This window comes from Thamnophis sirtalis, unplaced genomic scaffold (genome assembly GCF_051295495.1).
Source record: "Thamnophis sirtalis isolate CommonGarterSnake01/CBP01778 unplaced genomic scaffold, rThaSir2_p1.2 scaffold_3, whole genome shotgun sequence".
Classification (NCBI taxonomy): Eukaryota; Metazoa; Chordata; class Lepidosauria; order Squamata; family Natricidae; genus Thamnophis; species Thamnophis sirtalis.
The window spans coordinates 34,835,418-34,854,208 of NW_028261383.1; the positions used below are offsets into that span (position 1 = coordinate 34,835,418).

At 45.1% G+C, this 18,791-nt stretch overlaps 1 protein-coding gene across 1 annotated transcript in view; it reads right to left on the reverse strand.

Moving 5' to 3' along the window:
• GABBR1 (gamma-aminobutyric acid type B receptor subunit 1) overlaps nucleotides 1–18,791 on the reverse strand; it is a 189,700-nt gene that overhangs the window by 34,386 nt on the left and 136,523 nt on the right. Inside the window, exons 7-9 of the mRNA XM_014054638.2 lie at nucleotides 9,411–9,571; nucleotides 3,143–3,277; nucleotides 2,351–2,521 (exon numbers count right to left, since the gene is read on the reverse strand). Of these exons, the coding sequence (XP_013910113.2) occupies nucleotides 2,351–2,521; nucleotides 3,143–3,277; nucleotides 9,411–9,571 (467 nt within the window). The remainder of the gene's footprint in view (nucleotides 1–2,350; nucleotides 2,522–3,142; nucleotides 3,278–9,410; nucleotides 9,572–18,791) is intronic.

Below are 18,791 nucleotides of genomic sequence, written 5' to 3' on the forward strand. Positions count from 1 at the left end.
TATGAAAAAGAACATAGCTACAAACACGGAGGTGAATAAGAAAGGATTTGGAGAATAAATGAATCCCTGCTTCTCTATAACAGGCCCTTGAGTACTGGAAAACAGCTATCATGTCCCCCATAATCCTTCTCTTTGATGGGCTAGACCAGGGGTGTCAAACTCGCAGACCGCAGGCCTGATGCATCACACACTGGTCACACACATGCCTGGTTTAGCAAAGAGGAAAAAAGTCATGATACGTCACGTGATGATGCAAGTTTGACACCCCTTGGCTAGATATACCTAGGTCCCTCAATTGTACATCATACATTTTAGCCTAATCGTCTTTGTTGCTCTTCTCTGCATACCTTTTAGGGCAGGGCTGTCAAACCCCCAGCCCACGGGCCAGATGTATCACGCACTGGCCATGCCCACACCTGGTTTAGCGAAGCGGGGTGAAGTCTTGATACGCCACGTGACACTGCCGTGACAATGTGAATTTGATATCTCTGTTCTAGGGTCTCAGCAACTTTTTTGTATTGCAGTAACTACCAAGTGGATGCAGTAATGTGGCCTCACTAGCGCAGTGTAAAGCAGCATTGTCATTTCTCATGATCGATGATATCCCTTTGCTGATGCAGCCCTGGACTGCACTGGCTTTTGGGGCAGCTTTAGCAGAGGTGTGTTCCTACCGGTTTGACTGGTTCAGCCGAACCGGTAGTGGTTTGGTGGTCTGGGTTGCTGGAATCGGCAGTGACCCAGGCCTGCCACGCCCCCGAACCAGTTCTCCTATGGTGCCACCATCTTGATTTTCAGTTCTGCGCATGCGCAGAACAATTGTAATTGCACACACTTACTTTTTTTCTTTATAAATGGTTTTTAATGTTTCTTTTTTAAACGTTTTGCACATGTGCAGACCTATTTTTGTGTAAATGCGTACAGGGACGTAGCAAAAATCTTTGCACGCACAAACCGGCAGTAATGCCAGGGGCAACCCATCCCTGAGCTGCAGCACATTGCTAGCTCATACTTAAGTGGTGTTCCATTAGGACACCTCAATCTCTCTCACAGTTACTAATGTTGAGCCAGTCACCACCTATTTTGTACCTTTTTATATCCTTCCTTATCATTTTGTTCCTTGTCCACTTTTAAGATCCATTTTTTTCAGATCTCACCAAACACTGCATTATAAAATCTTATTTTGGAAGCACAAGAGCTAGGACTATGAGAAGGAGCTTTTTTTTATTTGTTTTGTCTTTTATGAAATAATATGTGTGGAGATTCTGAAAAGGCTGAAGATTGTGTCGGTTATATTTATTTATTCAATTAGTTTATATGTTGGGGAGTTTCTATTGCTCAAAAGAGGAACTTAAAGCAACTACACAATTAGACGGTAATGAAAGCACACCCTGAAATAGGAATGATTTGCCAATTTTATTGGCGACTGGCAATTATTACAGAATCGGGGCTTTTCTGAAGCAAAGGATGCTGCCAAGATATTTTAAAGATCATTGCATACAGTAAACGTGAAACATCATTGTGTGTATCCCCTGGCCAACAAGGATTGGCATAATGTCAAGGACGCAACAAAGATTTTGTCTTCACTGCAATTGTGTCTCTAGACTATTTTTTAATTTTCTCTATTGGAATCATCAATTACCGAGAAGAGGGGGGGGGGGGGAGTAAAGATGTAGTTCAAAGCCTTAATGGTTATCAGGAATACACCAGTTTTCCTCTCCTGTGGATTACAATGGTAGGGCATGTTTGGTATAGGAGAAAGCCTCTGTCCATTGCCAGAACAAATATTCTGCATAAAGACTGTCCTGGTTTTAAAACCCTGCATCTGTGATTAAAAGAATCAGGTAGCAGGTGATGGACTGATTAATTGAAATTCTGGAAAGTAGTTGGAATGAAGTAGTTTTAGAAGAGATTTATGAACACAGGCTGTGTAGTGATTACTAGTCTTGGACTGAGGAGATATACTTTCAAGTCCCCACTAAATCATAGGGCCAGGCTTCTCTCTTAAGCTAACCTATTTCACTGTTGCTATAGCAATAAAATGAAAGACCCCCACGTACATTATCTTGAGAACTGATAAGAAAAGATGGAATATAACTGCAGTAATTAATCAATGAATTGTCCTTGGTTTCTTTGGAAATCAGCCAGTACTGAACCTCTGGAAGAAACAATGCGGTTTATATATACAAACTGCAAGGACAATGTATTAGACTTGAAAACCTGTTGTGGTTAGGATGGGGACCAGGGATTACAATCAGGGTAAGATTTAAAGGCGAGCGTTCTGGAACCTGATGCAAATTACAGAATGATTAAGAGATTAAGCCGGGGAGGGTCTACACTTTGGGTTGCATACCGATGTAAACACCTCTGTCGTCTGCTGGATTGTGGCAATCTTCGTCCAGCTCCATTTCTTGAAGAGCTGCACACGGGTGGGATTGTGCAGTGTGGCGGATGGGTGTGTGCGGAAAAAGGTGGGGAAACGCTGGCGGTTGGAAAGGGCTGGTGAGCTGGAGCCATAGGACAACTGAAAAGAAGAAGATGGAAACACAATTAAAGACAGGAAGGTTGAGACACCCGACATCCCTCCGCTAACTTTGAGATGAAGATTTCCTTTCTGCCTCTTTGTACGTGCACGCAGATCTGTCTGGTTCACATGGAAGACATCCGTTCCTATGCATCTAGAGATGCTTCAGCCGAGGTCACAGAGTCTTCCAACGTATTTTACCTTCTTCCATTCACGATGCATGGAGAAAGATAGGGTCTACGGTATCATAGATACGTGGGGAAAGATACTAAGGGAAAGGTATAGTACTTTGAATCTTTTTTTAATTTGAAGCCTTTTCTATGTGTTTTTCAGGTTGAAAATTTTAACTTGCAGGGTCAAAATTAGAGTTGGCTTCTCCCATAAAATCACTTACTCACTCACTCACTCACTCACTCACTCACTCACTCACTCACTCACTCACTCACTCACTCTATCTATCTATCTATCTATCTATCTATCTATCTATCTATCTATCATCTATTTATCTATCTATCTATCTATCTATCTATCTATCTATCTATCTATCTATCTATCTATCTATCTATCTATCTATCTATCTATCTATCTATCTATCTCAATATCAACAGGAGAAATGCTTACCACAATGAGATTCCACATGCGTGCAGCCTCGGCCACCAAGGTGGAAACACTGCTGCAGCCAGGCATAAGGATGATCTTGATGGGGTCATTGTAGAGGAGCTCATACATAAATTTTGTTGCCACACCAGGTTCACACTGTAGGTGGTGAGGAACAGATAGAGATCACCACCTCATCACCAAGAATCCCAAACTGTTGATCGTCCTGCATGCACCCCACTCAGAATTCTGGTCAAACTCAGGGAACAGTTCCTAATAATTTATTTTCATATGAAATACTAGGCAAGAAGCCTAGTATTTCATATCCAGTACTTTAATGGAGCCCGAACATGAACCAGTTACAAACTAGAACGACTAGAAGAAACATGGAAGATTAATGCTTGGACAAAATTAATAATAGAAAGAGTTAAATGGCCATGTAAATTCGGGGAGAATGGAATGGGAAAAGGCTTTTGTAGTAAAGTGAGAAGGTAATTTGTTAAGTAGGCATAGAAAAGCATGCAGCACTTGGTTTGCCAATGAACCTTCCTCTCACAGATGGACCACTGCCCTCTTGTGATCCCTGCTCCATAAAAAAAAAAATTAATATCATATACTTGCCAACTGCTCTGCCAAGACCTAGAAATGAGGCCACTGCCAATAGACCAGAGTTCTTGGATTGCAATGGGGTTGCACAAGGAAGGAAATGGCTTCTCTGAAAAGTCAGTTTACCATAGACACGCTATACCCCTTTCTCCCCTAGCTTCTAAACCAGAGGTGGTATTCAGCCAGTTCGGACCGGTTCGGGGGAACCGGTTGCGGAAATTTTGAGTAGTTTGGAGAACTGGCAAATACCATCTCTGATTGGCCCCGCCCTCCCACCCCTGTCATTCCTTGCCCTATATTCCCGTGTTTTTTAACTCAGCTGATTTGCACAGCAGAGCGGATTGCCATGCTTCAGCTGAGCTTAAAAACAGCTCCGCTCACCAGCACTGATACCGAGGGCGCACGAAGCGCGCTCTCATAGAACTGGTAGGAAAAGATTTGGAATCCCACCACTGTTCTGAACAATGAAGGTACTAAGTTAGGACAGTCTTTTCACCAATCTGGGTCTCTCCTAAAAACATGGACTTCAGTTCTCAGAATTTTCAGCCAGTATGTCCACTGCTGAGAATTCTGGGACCTCAAGTCTATAATGCTTGGAAGATGCCTAGGATGAGGAAAACACAGTTATTTTATCCATTTATTAGATGTATGGGTCATCCGTCTCGTCTAGAAACAACTCTAGGTTAGAAGGCTTCATAGTAGTAAGCAGGACAGCTGAAAAGGTCTGGCCCCACCTTCCTTGGAATTCACTGGGGTTCACATAAGGAATGAAATGACTTTTCCATGGACACGTTACTGGTCAGAAACAACTTCAGTCCATTTCTGTGCCAACGTGCAGAAAGAAAAGGCCAACCTATTATAGACAGGATAGATTTTCACCATGGAGAAGCAGACCAAAGGACCTTTCCCCCTACATTTCCACTAATAAGGCATAATAAGGCATAGCATAGCTAAGCCACTCAGGCTGATGGTGACTATAAATAGGAATAAAATCTCCCTTGTATTGAACATGATGCTGGCGACTTTGTGAGCAGCAGGTCCATAACATTTTGTGAGCAACAGTTCATAAACGCCCCGCACTGCCATTTTCCAGGCCATTTTCTCAATTTCCAGTCACCCGAGGATTTTCCAATGAAGAGGTTGGGGATTGGAGCCAAGTTGACTGATGGAACTTCACCTCCCACTAAGGCAGAGTAGGCAACCTGAGAGACTCTTTTCTGTGATTCCCCACAGCCAACTAAGACCACAGCTGCCAAAAATGGTGGCAGCGTCCTAAAATTGTGTTGATGGAAAACACTCAACTGCAGCCTTAACCTAACCAAAAAAGTAAATGGGGAAAAAGATCCAACTCCTACCAAAAAACAATGGCCCTGCCCCATCCTGCACTATCATTTTATCCATTGTGCTCTCTAGCCATGGGAAAATGTTACTGTCATCCTGGCCATCCAAACGTTCTCCACACCTTCCATGGGCTTGAGCAACTAATGCTTAACTACTACTATTCCCTAACTGTGCACATCCTACCTGACCCCAACCTTGCTTGGTCTCTCTTTGAATAAATGTGCCATCCAAGACCCTTCTGCTGTTTTTTCCCCCTAAACCACCACCACATACCCCATGTGCCCCATCCTGTTCCTGGCTGTGAGCCTCCACCGCAAGGGGATGATGAATTATTCAGGGCATCGGCGCCCCAAGAAAGAGGATCGGTTTCCATGGAAACCTCAGGCAGGCGCTGCCACGGCAACCTGTCAGCACCAGGGAGCGGGCTTCAATAGGGAGGGAACAAAGGGAACGCCATGGGGGGTGGGAGCAGTTGACTGGGAACCACAGGAGAGCAGAAGACAGGGAGGGAGAGGGAAACAGGCAGGGCAGGGAGGGGTGATGTGTGTGGGAGAAGGGACAGACGACCAGACAGACTGATTGGTAGAGGAATGGATGTGAGCAGAGACTGACTATGTAGGGTTGGAGGGAAGCAGAGAACAATAATTTAGAAAAATAAAAGTTTGCAGAAATCCTGTGCAAGGGAACTGGGCAGTATGGTGGGGCCACATTGCTTTGTGCCTGAGGTGATGGAGGAGGAAAAGGGCTGATGTACATAGCTGTGGGTAGCTGGGCAAAGGAAAGAGCTACAGGGATTTCAATACGAGCATCATGTGTGTGGAAAGGTTGGTAGAAATGGACATGTGGCCTGCCTCAAGTTGCCAAAGTCAGTCTAAGAATCTTTAAGGCAAGAAGCTGCAGCAAATGAGGAAGTCAAGATGGGTACATTTGGAAATCCTGCCGACATATGCCCCTCAGGGCCACATTAACAGGATCAGGGTGGGGCCACCAATCCATAGGTACACCTAGACCCACTGACAGTATCTCAGGAAATCCACAAGAAAGAGCAGGAAGAATTCACTTCCCAGTCTTAGGAAGAAAAACACGGTCTAATTATGGCAACGTATGGCATAAGGACCCATCCCGTAATGGCCTTTACAGTACACGTGATGAAAATATATAAAAAAACACATGTAGAAATAAAAACAAAAGGACAAATGATCGAATGAGAACTTAACAAACAAGGGGAGTTGTCTAACACATATTAGAGAACAATGAGTGCAAATGGAACGGCTCAAGATTTTATCGGTCAGAAATGGTGCATGCAGACCTAAATGGATGAAGAACACGGCACATGGAGTGTTCAATGGAAGCACATTAAAACAACTGGGCATGACCAAAGCTAATTCCTTGGAAATACCATGCCAATTCTCTGCATAGTCTTTTTCTGTACAGTCTTTCTCATGGGAGACACATGAATTAAAAAAATGAAATGTTGGGAAGCAGAGAGGGTGATTGACAGGAATGTTTATACCTCAAGAGACAGATCTGGCTTAGGGAACATTTGCTATTCAATCCTGTTTGCAACTGACTTTGGACTATTCTGGTTTGGGTAGGAACTGGTGCTCTGAGGACAGGGAATTTCACATCATCGTTGGCTCAAAAGAAGCTGATTGCTCCTCTCTAACTTCCTCCTCACACCAAAATCTACCCATACCTATACTGGTAACTCTAGAGCAGTGTTTCTTACCTTTGACAACATTAAGATGTGTGGACATCAACTCCCAGAATTCCTCAGCCAGAAGTTGAAGTCCACACATCTTCAAATTGTCAAAGCTGAGAAACACTGCTCTAGAATACTGCTAGTCCTCAACTTACAACCCTTCAGTCAATGACCATTCAAAGTTACGGTGGTTCTGACTTACTGTTGGTCCTCACACATACAACTGTCACAGAATCCCCACAGTCATGTGATCAAAATTTGGGAACTTGGCAACTGGCATGTATTTACAGTGACTGCAATGCCCTGGGATCATGTGATCACTATTTGCAACCCTCCCAGCCAGCTTCTCATAAGCAAAGTCAATGGGGGAAGCCAGATTCACAAAACAAAACAATTGTAAAATTGGGTGTGAATCAGTTAACTGTTTTGTTTAACAAACACAAATCCTGGCCCCCAATTGGGGTCATATGTCAAGGACTACCTGTAACCTTGAATCAGATTATAGGTCTTACCTCTGTTTATCCACATGGGGCTGGTCCTGGTGAAGATAGCCTCATCACATCTGTGATGCTACCTCAATCAACCTCTCGTGACGATTGGCATAGTGACTTCCCATTTAAGATCTACACCTAAACAAACTACAACCAAACTACCAACCGTTGTAATAATGTACTGTATTATCTTCAAGAAACTGCTATGCTGACAACAAAGCCTCCAGTCCTATGAGCCCCATTAAAGATATACACAGTTTTCTGAGGGTCCTTGGTGTTCTCTGAGCTTGGTTGTTTCTTGTGGACGTTACATTAACCAAACTAGGTAACATCATCAGAGCTAGTCAAGCTAATCAGAGTAGCCCAGATGGTGGTACCTAGTTTGGGTGATGAAATATCTACAACCAACCACAGAGAGCACCAAGGATCCTGCATTGCTACAAATATTCTCCTTTATTGATATATATATTTTATTCAAGCTGAACTTGAGTCCTGGAGACTACATGCCTACATTCACACACTTATCTTGGCAGTTGCATGGAAAGGTTTTGCCCTGGGATATTTTTCAGGTCTAGTCTAAAGCCAAGAATTTCCTAGTGGTCTCTTATCCGTACAAACCCACACTTAAACCTGCTTCGTGTTTAAAGTCCAGGGCTCTCTAAAACACACTTCTCAACTTCCATCCCTTTTAGAGGACTACAGGTAGTCCTTGACTTACAACAGTTCATTTAGTGACCGTTAAAAGTTACAATGGCACTGAAAAATGTGACTTATGACCGTTTTCCAACACTTACGACCTTTGCAACATCCCTGTGATCATGCGATCAAAATTCAGACGCTAGGCAACTGGTTCATACTTATGACTGTTGCTGTGTCCCAAGGTCATGTGATTCCCCCTTTCGAGTCCTTCTGACAAGCAACGTCAATGGAGAAGCCAAAGTCACTTAACAACCGGACTACTATTTTATCAACTGCAGTGATTCATTCAACAAGGGTGGCAAGAAAGGTTGCAAAATGGGGGCAAAACTCACTTAACGAATGTCTCATTTAACAACAGAAATGTTGGGCCCAATTGTGGCCGTATGTCGAGGACTACCTATAATTGTTAACGCTGCTGCTGCTTCTCCTCCTCCTCTTCCTTCTCACATTAAAAGCATGCATTTTCCTTCAACACATCTCTCTACATGGGAACCCTAGCAAATTGTTAACTGAGTCATTTTCATGTTTGGAGTCTCCAACCCTCTTCCACCATTTCCAGCGTTAAAGATGCTCTCCAACCTTTGCTTCCAATAGGTGCCCCAATGTCACTGTTCCAGTCCCACCCTTTTCCCACCTGTTTACCTTCTTGCTATATTGGGCCATTGCACCCTAGGAGAGCTCTCTGCCTCCCCTTCTTTCAGCTCATTCTCCCCCCTCCCCACCCACCCCAGATCCTCTAATCATGGTCTCAGGCAGTAACCCAAGTGCCCCATAACTCATTCGTCTTCTTCAAGCTCTTTGGAGGAGCCCAAGCATGACCGAGCTTTCACCAACTCTTCCAAAGAAACAAGAAGGTTGCAGAGTCCTACCAAACGAGGCTCATGTTGAAAGTTGGGTGAGAAAAGAAAAGACTTCTATGGGATTATGCTCACAGTCTCTACCTCTCACATAGCTTGAAAAGCCTTAAATACTAACTTAGTCCTGCTATTTTCCTTTCCCCCTTGTGAACCTTCACACACACAACCCTGCCCTCCCCACCAAGTCCAGTCCCAGGAATGCCACATCTCTACTTTGAAGGTTGTTTTGTCTTTCCATCCTTCTATGAACCTCTCCCCCTAAGAGCATCCTAGTTGCCTAGATGGACACCTTTTAAAACACCTTTCCAAGCCACTTTACAGATGGGTCCCTTCCTGATCTGGTGGCCAGGAGGACTTGTGCCAAGACTGTCCAATATGTTCAAGCATCCCACTGCACACAGAACTACCTTGGTTGGTTATAAGGCACAACTAAGTCCTCCTCTCCCAATTTGATTTCTCCCACCTCCTTCCGTCGTTCCGGTGCAATTGTGGGGGGAACTTCCCTACGGCAACCGAGGGCCCTCTCCCCTCCCCTCCCCCTGCGGAAGCCCACCTGTCCCCCACCTGGGCGCTGGGGCAGGTGGGGCTCTGCTCACCTCGCTGTCGCGGTAGTCGAGACGCAGCTCGTAGTCGGGCAGGATGTCCCTCCGGTTGTTGACGTCGTCGAGGGCCATCTGGGCGGAAGGCAGGCATGCTTGGCCCCCCGGCCAGCCGCCGGTCATGGGGAAAAGCGCCCCGATGTGCAGCCTCTTCTTGCCTGCGCCCAGCGGAGGAGAGAGCAAGAGCCAACCCGTCAGGACCAGCAAGGCCGCCTGGGGGCCCCCTCCGGGCCGCGGGCCGGGTAAGGCCATGGTGCCGGCCGGAGGTCAGGGGCGACGACGGCGAGGGCGCGCGGTGGTGGCTGCACTGCGCGGTGGCGGCGGCGGCAGCGGCAGCAAAGGCGCCGGAGCCGGCTCCTCCATGGCGCTGCCCGGCGTCGGTGCTGCAGTAAGCGAGGGAGCGAGCTGGCGGGCGGGCGGGTTGGCGAGCGAGCCAGCCAAGAGGAGGGGGAGGGTGAGGAGGGGGCGGGGGCTGATGTCAGCGCGGAGCCGGCGCGGAACGCCGCCGTCCAAGGGCGCGGGGGGAATTGCAATAAGCCCACCGCACCGCCTCGTCGCAGGGGCGGCGGACGGGCGAGGGAGCGAGGCGGCAAAGGGAACGCGCCGGCGATGGGGAAGAACGAAAAGGGGACGAAATGCACTGCCCCCCCTCCCCCCCCAGAGGGGTTGTTGGAGAAAAGCAACAAAAAAGGGGGGCTAAGAAAAGAGCAGACGGCTGCTAGAAAGGGAGAGGGGCACGGTTAGGAGACCACCTGGGATGATGGGAGAAGCATGAAGAGCGATTTGGATGAGAAGTGCGGAGAAAGGGCAGAGATGTTGGAGAAGGCAAAGGGGGAATGGAGCTAGGAACACTATGAAAGAGGTGTAACATACAGAATTCAAGTGAGACTGACCAGAGCCAGGAGAAACAGAGATGAGATTATAAACATACACATGTACTAACAAAGAGAAACAGGGAAGGAAGGAAGGAAGGAAGGAAGGAAGGAAGGAAGGAAGGAAGGAAGGAAGAAAAAAGAAAAGAAAGAAAGGCAGGAAAGAAAGAAAGAGAGAGAGAGAAAGAAAGAAAGAAAGAAAAAAGAAAGAAAGAAAAAAAGAAAGAAAGAAAGAAAGAAAGAAAGAAAGAAAGAAAGAAAGAAAGTGATGGTGAAGCGGAAGAAGCCAAAGAAATGGATTAGGCAGATTGGCCAAGTTTACCCAGCCAAATGCCTCCAAGAACTAATAGCTGGAATTGCCCAGCAGGCTAAAGTTTGGTGAAACTTTATTATTGGGAACAGAGACAAGGGGGTTGAGGGGTTCTGTGAATGCAATCCACTTGGGTAATGATTCAGAGTAGTATGAGAAACAAAAATTCAGCAGACAGATTAAGTCTGAATCAGAAAGAGTGAGAGGGGGAATAGACCAATAGGAGAAAGATGAAATGATGAAGGAAGAGATGTTTGGAATGTTTTGGAGATATGTGGAGAAAGAATAACAGAAGGACAAGAATAAGAATCAGGAAGTAAAGAGATGAAAGACAGAGCAAGATGGGATGTAGATTTGGAGTTTGTTGGAAAAAATATGGGGCAAGGGGGTGGCTAGATTAGGATGGAAAGCAGAAACCGATCAAAATGCAAAGGACTGTCAGGTACAAGTTGGAGAGTTGAAGGGACCTATGATAGAAGCTTGGATAAAGAAAAGCTATGCAGGGAGGGAAGTGATAGAGAAGTTGGAAGGATAATTAAAGAAGAAAAACATGTATTTAAAAAAAAGATGAAGAAACCAGAAAAGTTGGAGTAAAATACCAAGCTCTCCACTGTGACTAGCAGCATGCTTCCCTATTACTCATATTTGCTGGTGTGTTGGAAGATGGACAGGGGGCAGTTGAAGAATGAAGAAATTGTGATGATAAAAGGCTGAGCAGAAGACAAAAAGCAGAGAAAAGAGAGGGAACCGTCAGTAGAAAGATGGGGAAAGCATAGTGAGGGGAACGCTAGTAGAAATTAGATGTGGGAAAGGATGGAGAAACAACAGCTGAGGAGGAAGGTGGACTAATGAGAACAGATAAGAAGGAACAGAAATGCATCTAATGTCGGGAACACAGAAAGAGGAAAGTGACAGATGCAGTTAACAAGCAAGAGCCAGATAGAAAAGCAGATAAAAAAGAAAGACAATGCAGGATGGGAATCGAAGAGGTGGGGAAAAGCGGCAGTAAGGGGAAGCAAAGAGGCTTTACAAAGACACACAGCAAAACACAAAAAGACTGACAAAGAAAGGGTGGAGGCAAGGATGCAGATCAGGCAAAAAAGCAGTGGGATTTATCAAAACACACCAAAAGGGACGCAGGGAAGCCATTGAGTGACGGAGATAAAATTGAGGCAAGGATGCCGTGGAAATGATGAACAACTAGCAATTCACAGATCAGCAAATGATAGCCATTGAGAAAGCAGCAACGGGAGTCCCAGTCTGGCATGCAGAAAGAGCCCATTTACCGTATCAGAGCTACCAATTCTGGGCTGCATAAGTAAAGGTAAAAGTTCCCCTTGCACATATGTGCTAGTCGTTCCCGACTCTAGGGGGCGGTGCTCACCTCCGTTTCAAAGCCGAAGAGCCAGCACTGTCCGAAGATGTCTCCGTGGTCATGTGGCCGGCATGACTAAATGCCGAAGGTACACAGAATGCTGTTACCTTCCCACCAAAGGTGGTTCCTATTTTTCTACTTGCATTTTTACATGCTTTCGAACTGCTAGTTTGGCATAAGCTGGGACAAGTAACGGGAGCTCACTTCCGTTAAGCAGCACTAGGGATTTGAACCGCCAAAGTGCCAACCTTTCTGATCAACAAGCTCAGCATCTTACCCACTGAACCATCACGTCCAGAAGTGTATAAATACTTAAGTGTGCATTAAACACATGACAGTGGAGTTACAACTTTTCCTAGTCCTTTGCTGTCACCATAGTGAGTGCCTGGATATTTACAGCCCAGATCAGGTAGTCCTAATCTAGGTGGCCAGAAAAAGAAAAATCTTTTAGATTATCCTGTCGGGCAGATAAAAGGCATCAGAGGAAGTAAACTCAATTGTAGTGTATCCATTCTGCTCTACAGTTAGCAATGGAGAGAAGGTGGATATTGGGCCTAGCATTGAGACTCTGGGAGGGCAGAATTCCTGGGTTTTCTGAAGTGGGAGGGTAAATTGATTAGAATAGTGGTACTTGTGCTTTTTTTTTAAGGTGGGGGGGTTGCACTGTGAAGTCCTTGGCTCTTTTCCCAGCTCTGAGAAATGGGGAGGAGGTAGTGTATATCACCAATTCCTCTCCCTGCTGGTTGCTGACATTTCCCTGGCAAAGAGACACATGCGGAGGTGGCTGGAAAAGGAACGGAAACAAAAAGAAATAAAGGGCCTCCCTGCAGCCCCAATTTAGCATTCACCCCTGTAGGCTTCGTAAGAAAGGGTATGTGGAAGAGGAAAAACAACTGGAAAAGCAAAGGTTTGCAACCGTGAAATGTAGCCCGTTCCATCCTGTGTCCAGGCCTCCCTGTTGTAACTCCTTAGACTCTCATCATGGCTTCTTCCCTGTCTTAATTAAGGTCCATTCTGCCTCTGTTGGGCAATTAATATGATGTCTTGTGAGGAAAAAGGATTTGGAATTTGGGTTTCCAGGCTTTTGATAGGGAGGGTCAAATTATAATTCATATTATCTTCTGGAGAACCTCTTTCCAAAATGGCCAGGAGGCAAACACGTTCCTTTATAAAGGGAACACACACACACACACACCAAGCAGCCTGTTTCAGCTTCACAGAGCGAGGTGTTAAGGCAATAGATGGAATATTTGGCGATCGCATTTTCCTTGGCTATGGATCTTGTGAAAGGTATTGCCTAAGATGATAACAGAAGAAAAGTGCATGCGCAACATTATTAAGAATGCAGGGAGTCTGATGCGTATTGCGAACTGCATCAACAGAGGACTTATCAAAAGACATTTGCCAGCTGTTTCCTCATCCCTCCATTGAAACAGCTGGCCTTCAGCAGGAGCTACTCTGAGGGGCAGGGCTGGTGGATGGAGAATGTGACAGTTGCTAGGCAACCATATTCTACTGCCAGTGGTAGATTTGGGCCTGGCAACAGAAGTCTACTCTTGCAACCGGTTCTTGCAACCTGGTGCCCCCCAGATGTGACAAGATCTTAACTCTGCAAATTCCACCTTGGAGAGTACAAGAATATTGGAGCCTATTCTAAATTTTGCCTGTCATTTCTCTTCCCCAATAATGAAACTACTGCCATGGGGAATATTTTTTTTCCTATGTTTAGGCTGTCATCTTCCAATTTGGACTGTAGCTATCAATGGCATGAGAGATGAGGCAAGGGGTGTTTTCCTATCTGATTCTTCCCTGTCTTAAGGTGAGTGGTGGGATTCAATTTTTTAAAATTACCGGTTCTGTGGGCATGGCTTGGTGGGCGTGGCAGGGGAAGGATACTGCAAAATCCCCATTCCCTCCCCATCCCACTAACCTGCTTGCCAGCTCCGTTCTCCTGTGCAGGGCAACAAAAGAAGACTCAGCCGATCAGCTGGGACTCAGGAGGCAGTGAATAGATTTGGGGTGGGGCCAGACAGAAGTGGTATTTGCCAGTTCTCCAAACTACTCAAAATTTCCACTACCGGTTCACCAGAACTGGTCCGAACCGGCTGAATACCACCTCTGCTTAAGGTCCATTCTTCCTGTGTTAGGAAATTAATGTGAAGCCTTGTGAGGAAAAAAGGGCACTAAGCCAGAGGTGGTATTCAGCAGGTTCTGACCAGTTCCGGAGAACCAGTAGCGAAAATTTTGAGTAGTTCAGAGAACTGGCAAATACCACCTCTGGCTGGCCCTTCCCCCATATATTCTCTGCCTCCCGACTTCCAGCTGATCGGGAGGGAATGGGGATTTTGCAGTAACCTTCCCCTGGAGTGGGGTCGGAATGGGGATTTTACAGTATCCTTCCCCTGCCACGTTCACCAAGCCACGCCCACCAAGCCACGCCCACAGAACCGATAGTAAAAAAAAAAAAAAAGAATTCTACCACTGCACTAAGCCCTAGAGCAGTGTTTCTCAACCTTAGCAACTTGAAGATGTTTGGACTTCAACTCCCAGAATTCCCCAGCCAGCGAATGCTGGCTGGGGAATTCTGGGAGTTGAAGTCCGGACATCTTCAAGTTGCTAAGGTTGGGAAACACTGCCCTAGAGGAATAGGGAGGAACTATGGCTGCCTCATGTCCAACAGCGATTGGGTGATTTAATGCATCTCATACTTGTGTTGCAATGTGACAACCCTAATATCTATTTAAAATTAAGTTCCTTCAAGTGGATGTGTGCATATTCCTGGCATATTCTTGGCAATCATATGGAAGAGCTGGGTTTACCAGGTGATTTTTCATTCAAGTACTATCAGGCCCATCCTGCTCAGCTCTAAACCTAATCAAGGTTGGCCAACTGCTGCCATCTGCAAGAGACACCTGCCTGTAAAAAAAACCCAAGCCTGGCTCTCATGCCAAATCCTTAGGGATGCTGAGGTAACGGAGGAAGCCATCCTATCTTCAGCATGTAGAACACCAAAAGAAAAAAGAAAAGTCACAGCAGTGTTAAGTTACGCCTCTATGAAAAGCACTTGTGGTCCACCGTGTCCTTTAAAGTCCCAAGGGGAAATTACCTCATTGAATGATTTCAAAGTCTAATGCTTTTAAACAAGCTGCCCTGCAAATGATGAGGTCAACTTTTTTTGTCTGCCTGTCTAGCCAAGGCAGCATTCACATCCTAATCTGGTACTTTCCACATATGTGAGCCTCAAATTTATTAATTTATGAAATTTATTAGCCGCCCATCTTATATCCAATGACCGGGTGATTTACAGCATAATCCCCGATCTTTCATATTAGTTCATTGTCCAGGTCAATTTGCTTCTAGGTCAAAAATCTCACATTTCCATTTTACCATTTGAGATACTCGAAGTCCTTCAGGGACTTTGATATGGGCCAGTTTCCTAGTGTGGAGAACTGATGTGGGCCAAAATACAGGTTCAGTTTCATAGTGAGAGGACTTACTTTTTGCAATACCCCCCTCCTTGAGGCTAAGAAATTGCCTTATTCCTCAGTACTTACTGCCCTTATACTGGGTTCCAGAACTTAGGCACCTATATAGTTTTATTATTAATTTTTTGCTGCAAAACAAGTAAGACACTAATCAGCTGAGATGTTTCTAAAGTCCACATTGGGAACAACCATGGATTCCTGCAAACCTGAATTTGAACCCAGTATGTGATGTGAGGAACCTGTGTGGGAATTACAATATGATGGCAGAGTACTACATAAAGATATTGCCTACACTGGTATTTTGGATCTGAATGATTGGAGAATGGAACCAGCAGTGATACAGAAGTACTCTTAGACGCCTGAGAAGCATCACATTTGTTACCAATAGATTTGCAAGGCCACAACAGAATAACAGAGTTGGAAGAGATCTTGGAGGTCTTCTAGTCCTGTGATGGTGAACCTATGGCACACGTTCCCAATGTGGCATACAAAGCCATGTCGCTTGGCAGGTGTGGCGTCGCCCATTCCTCTTCCGGGTTTCTGGCATGCATGCACACACGACAATCAGCTGGTCTTCATGCATGCGGCAGCGCCGGAAACTGGAAGAACTGGACTTCCATTTTTCTGGCGTGAGCATGCGTGCTGGCCAGCTGATCGTGACACATGCATGTGCGCCAGGAACTGGAAGACTAGCTTGCCAGCGTGCATACGCAAGCTGGAACCTGGAAGTTCATTTTCTGGCACGCGCATGCCCCCTGGGCAACTCCTCTTCTGGGTTTCACATGCGCGCTCCCTTTTCAGCACTCGGTGCCAAAAAGTTCACCATCCCTGTCTAATCCAACCCCCTCCTCAAGCAGGAAACTACCGTTTCATACAAAAGTCAGCCTCCAGTCAATTTTTCTCAGATTAATCCCTTGCCTGGCTGCAAGACATGTAATCATTCATGCCATTAGGCACCAGATACAGCTTCTGTTTCTCCACACACTTGCTGGCAGCTGTAAGGAACATGAATAGGGTAGTGGAGAACCACAACTTGATGGCAAATTCCACAGGATGTATAGCCTTATAATTTATGGACCAGCCTGGGATTATTCACTTCTGGGGAATGGTTTTGGCAGCATGCCTAGGTAGCAAGTATTACAAATGCACAGACCAAAGGTTTCAGCAATCTAGCAACTGATAGAGAGAGAGAGGTAGAGTTAGGAAGCGGGTATTTAGTATAAAAGCATACTAAAAATTTGAGAAGAACATTTGTTATCACCTTAGAAAACTCAAGGTAACAGAGAGGCTGGGGTTCTTTTGTATTACTTTGACAGCGATCCCATGAGCTGGGTTGAGTGGAGAGAGAGAGACTTGTCCTAAAGATACCCATTGAACTTCATGATTTAGTAAAGACATTTGACACCTCTTGCTTTACATCCACAGGTAATGACCGTTGTTTTTTTTTTACCCCAGATACAAGAAAGCGTAGAAAAAGACATGCAGCCATCATCAACCATTTCCCAATCTAGACTTGGCATTTGCAAAAAAAGAAATAAGATGTAAGAAGGGCCCCCGAATATAGTTGGCGGGTGGGTGTGATAAGGAAGTTAAAAAATCTATCTGCAAGTCACACTGAACTAGTGTGGTAGATCATGGTCCACAATCTTCACTGAAGAAGACTTCACCTTATAGTAGATTGATTTTGACTGATGATAACAGCAGCAGCAACAACAATAATAATATTAATTTTTTTTCCAATTTAATTTAAGCCCCACTGCACTATTACTTAACTACTGATATGTGACTCTCTTAGAGGAGTGTGCATGCACCAAGTTTTCCCTCATATGTTTTTAAGCTATCAGCAGAGAAGTCCCTAATTACATTTTTGCTTCACTTATTCAGTTGGCCTCAAATGAACCTACATCTCCTCAGCTTAAGTGTTAATAACATGAGGATGGAGACTGTGGCTTCCTTAAACAAAGCACCTCTAATACCTCAAATCTACTATCAAAATGCAAACCTGAATGATATGTCCCATTCTATGTCCTTTAGACAAGGGTTCATGACCCCTAAATTAGGTAGCTAAATAAATAAAACATGGGGAAAAATTCTTTAAAGACGAAAGAAATGACAGACGAAGCAGGAGGGAACCCTTTACGTGCAGGACCAGCAATTGAAATTCTATGTCCCAAAGATCAAGGCAAGATGCTATAAAATATGAATAAAGATGTAGCTCCTAATTTGTGCATAACGCATAACTGGCTGAAGGAAAGGCTTGTAGCCTGGAGACAGAGCAACGTTTTGCCCATTAAAAAAATCTTCAGTGCAAGGAGGGCTCAGAATGAGGGAGAACAGCAGCCTTGTTAGTGAAGATGGTTCTCACCTACACGCAGGAATCTTCTGATCTGGAATAAGAGTTTACAGCAATGCCCGCTTAGATGCCAATCAAGTGTGGAAAAGCCGACTCTTAAATTCCAGAACTTTTGTCTTCCTAGAAAATGCATCTCTGCACACCTTTTTATTCAAACCATATTCAGTGCTGCATGGCTCCCAGTAATTTTTTTTTTCACCACAGAGAGCTAATACTAATTTTCCACCCTGATGCCCACCGCCAATGTTGAACCTCAATTCTCATAATCCCCAACCAATATCACCAAAGCTGCAGAGCCGAGAAGGCAAGCTTTAAAAATAGAAAGTTCTATGTTCAGCTTCTGATATTTTCCACCGCAGGAAAGACTGAAAAGGTCCAATTCTGCCTGAGACTTTGAAAAAAAAACTCTTCCAAGGAAATGAGACAAAAGTGGCAAAAACAGCATCCCATAATCCAGTGTCCCCAGTGCCTCCCAGCTCATGACTCACATTAAGAAGAAGAACAAGTAGTCTCCCAAGACATCTCCTGGCCACTGAGGGGAGGCCTCCAAGCATTACCCATCAGGGAGCCAAGCTGAAGAATTTCAACCTGGGTTTGAAGGGGGATCTCCCTTTTGAAAGCTTTAAAAAATAAGATCTGGATGGAAAAAGAGAGAAAGAGAGAAGGAAATGGCCTCCCAGCAACACACTTGACTAAGAGACAAAATGCACAGGCAGAAAGATCCCTGCAGAGGGTCTGACCACAAGGTTGCAGTAGAAAGAATCCATCATCAAGACTTCGGGGCAGATGGGCCCCCTTTCAGCAAAATGGATAAAGCCCATAAAGCGAGAGCGGAGATGCATTAAAAGCACAAGAAAGAGTATCTGTATCTCTTCTTCTGAATGCTAAAAACAACTCAAAGAAAGCAGGTCATTCCTTTTCAGCCTATTGCCGCTTCCAGAGTTGCTGTAGGAATGCAAAAGAAGTTGCAAGACTCCTAGGGG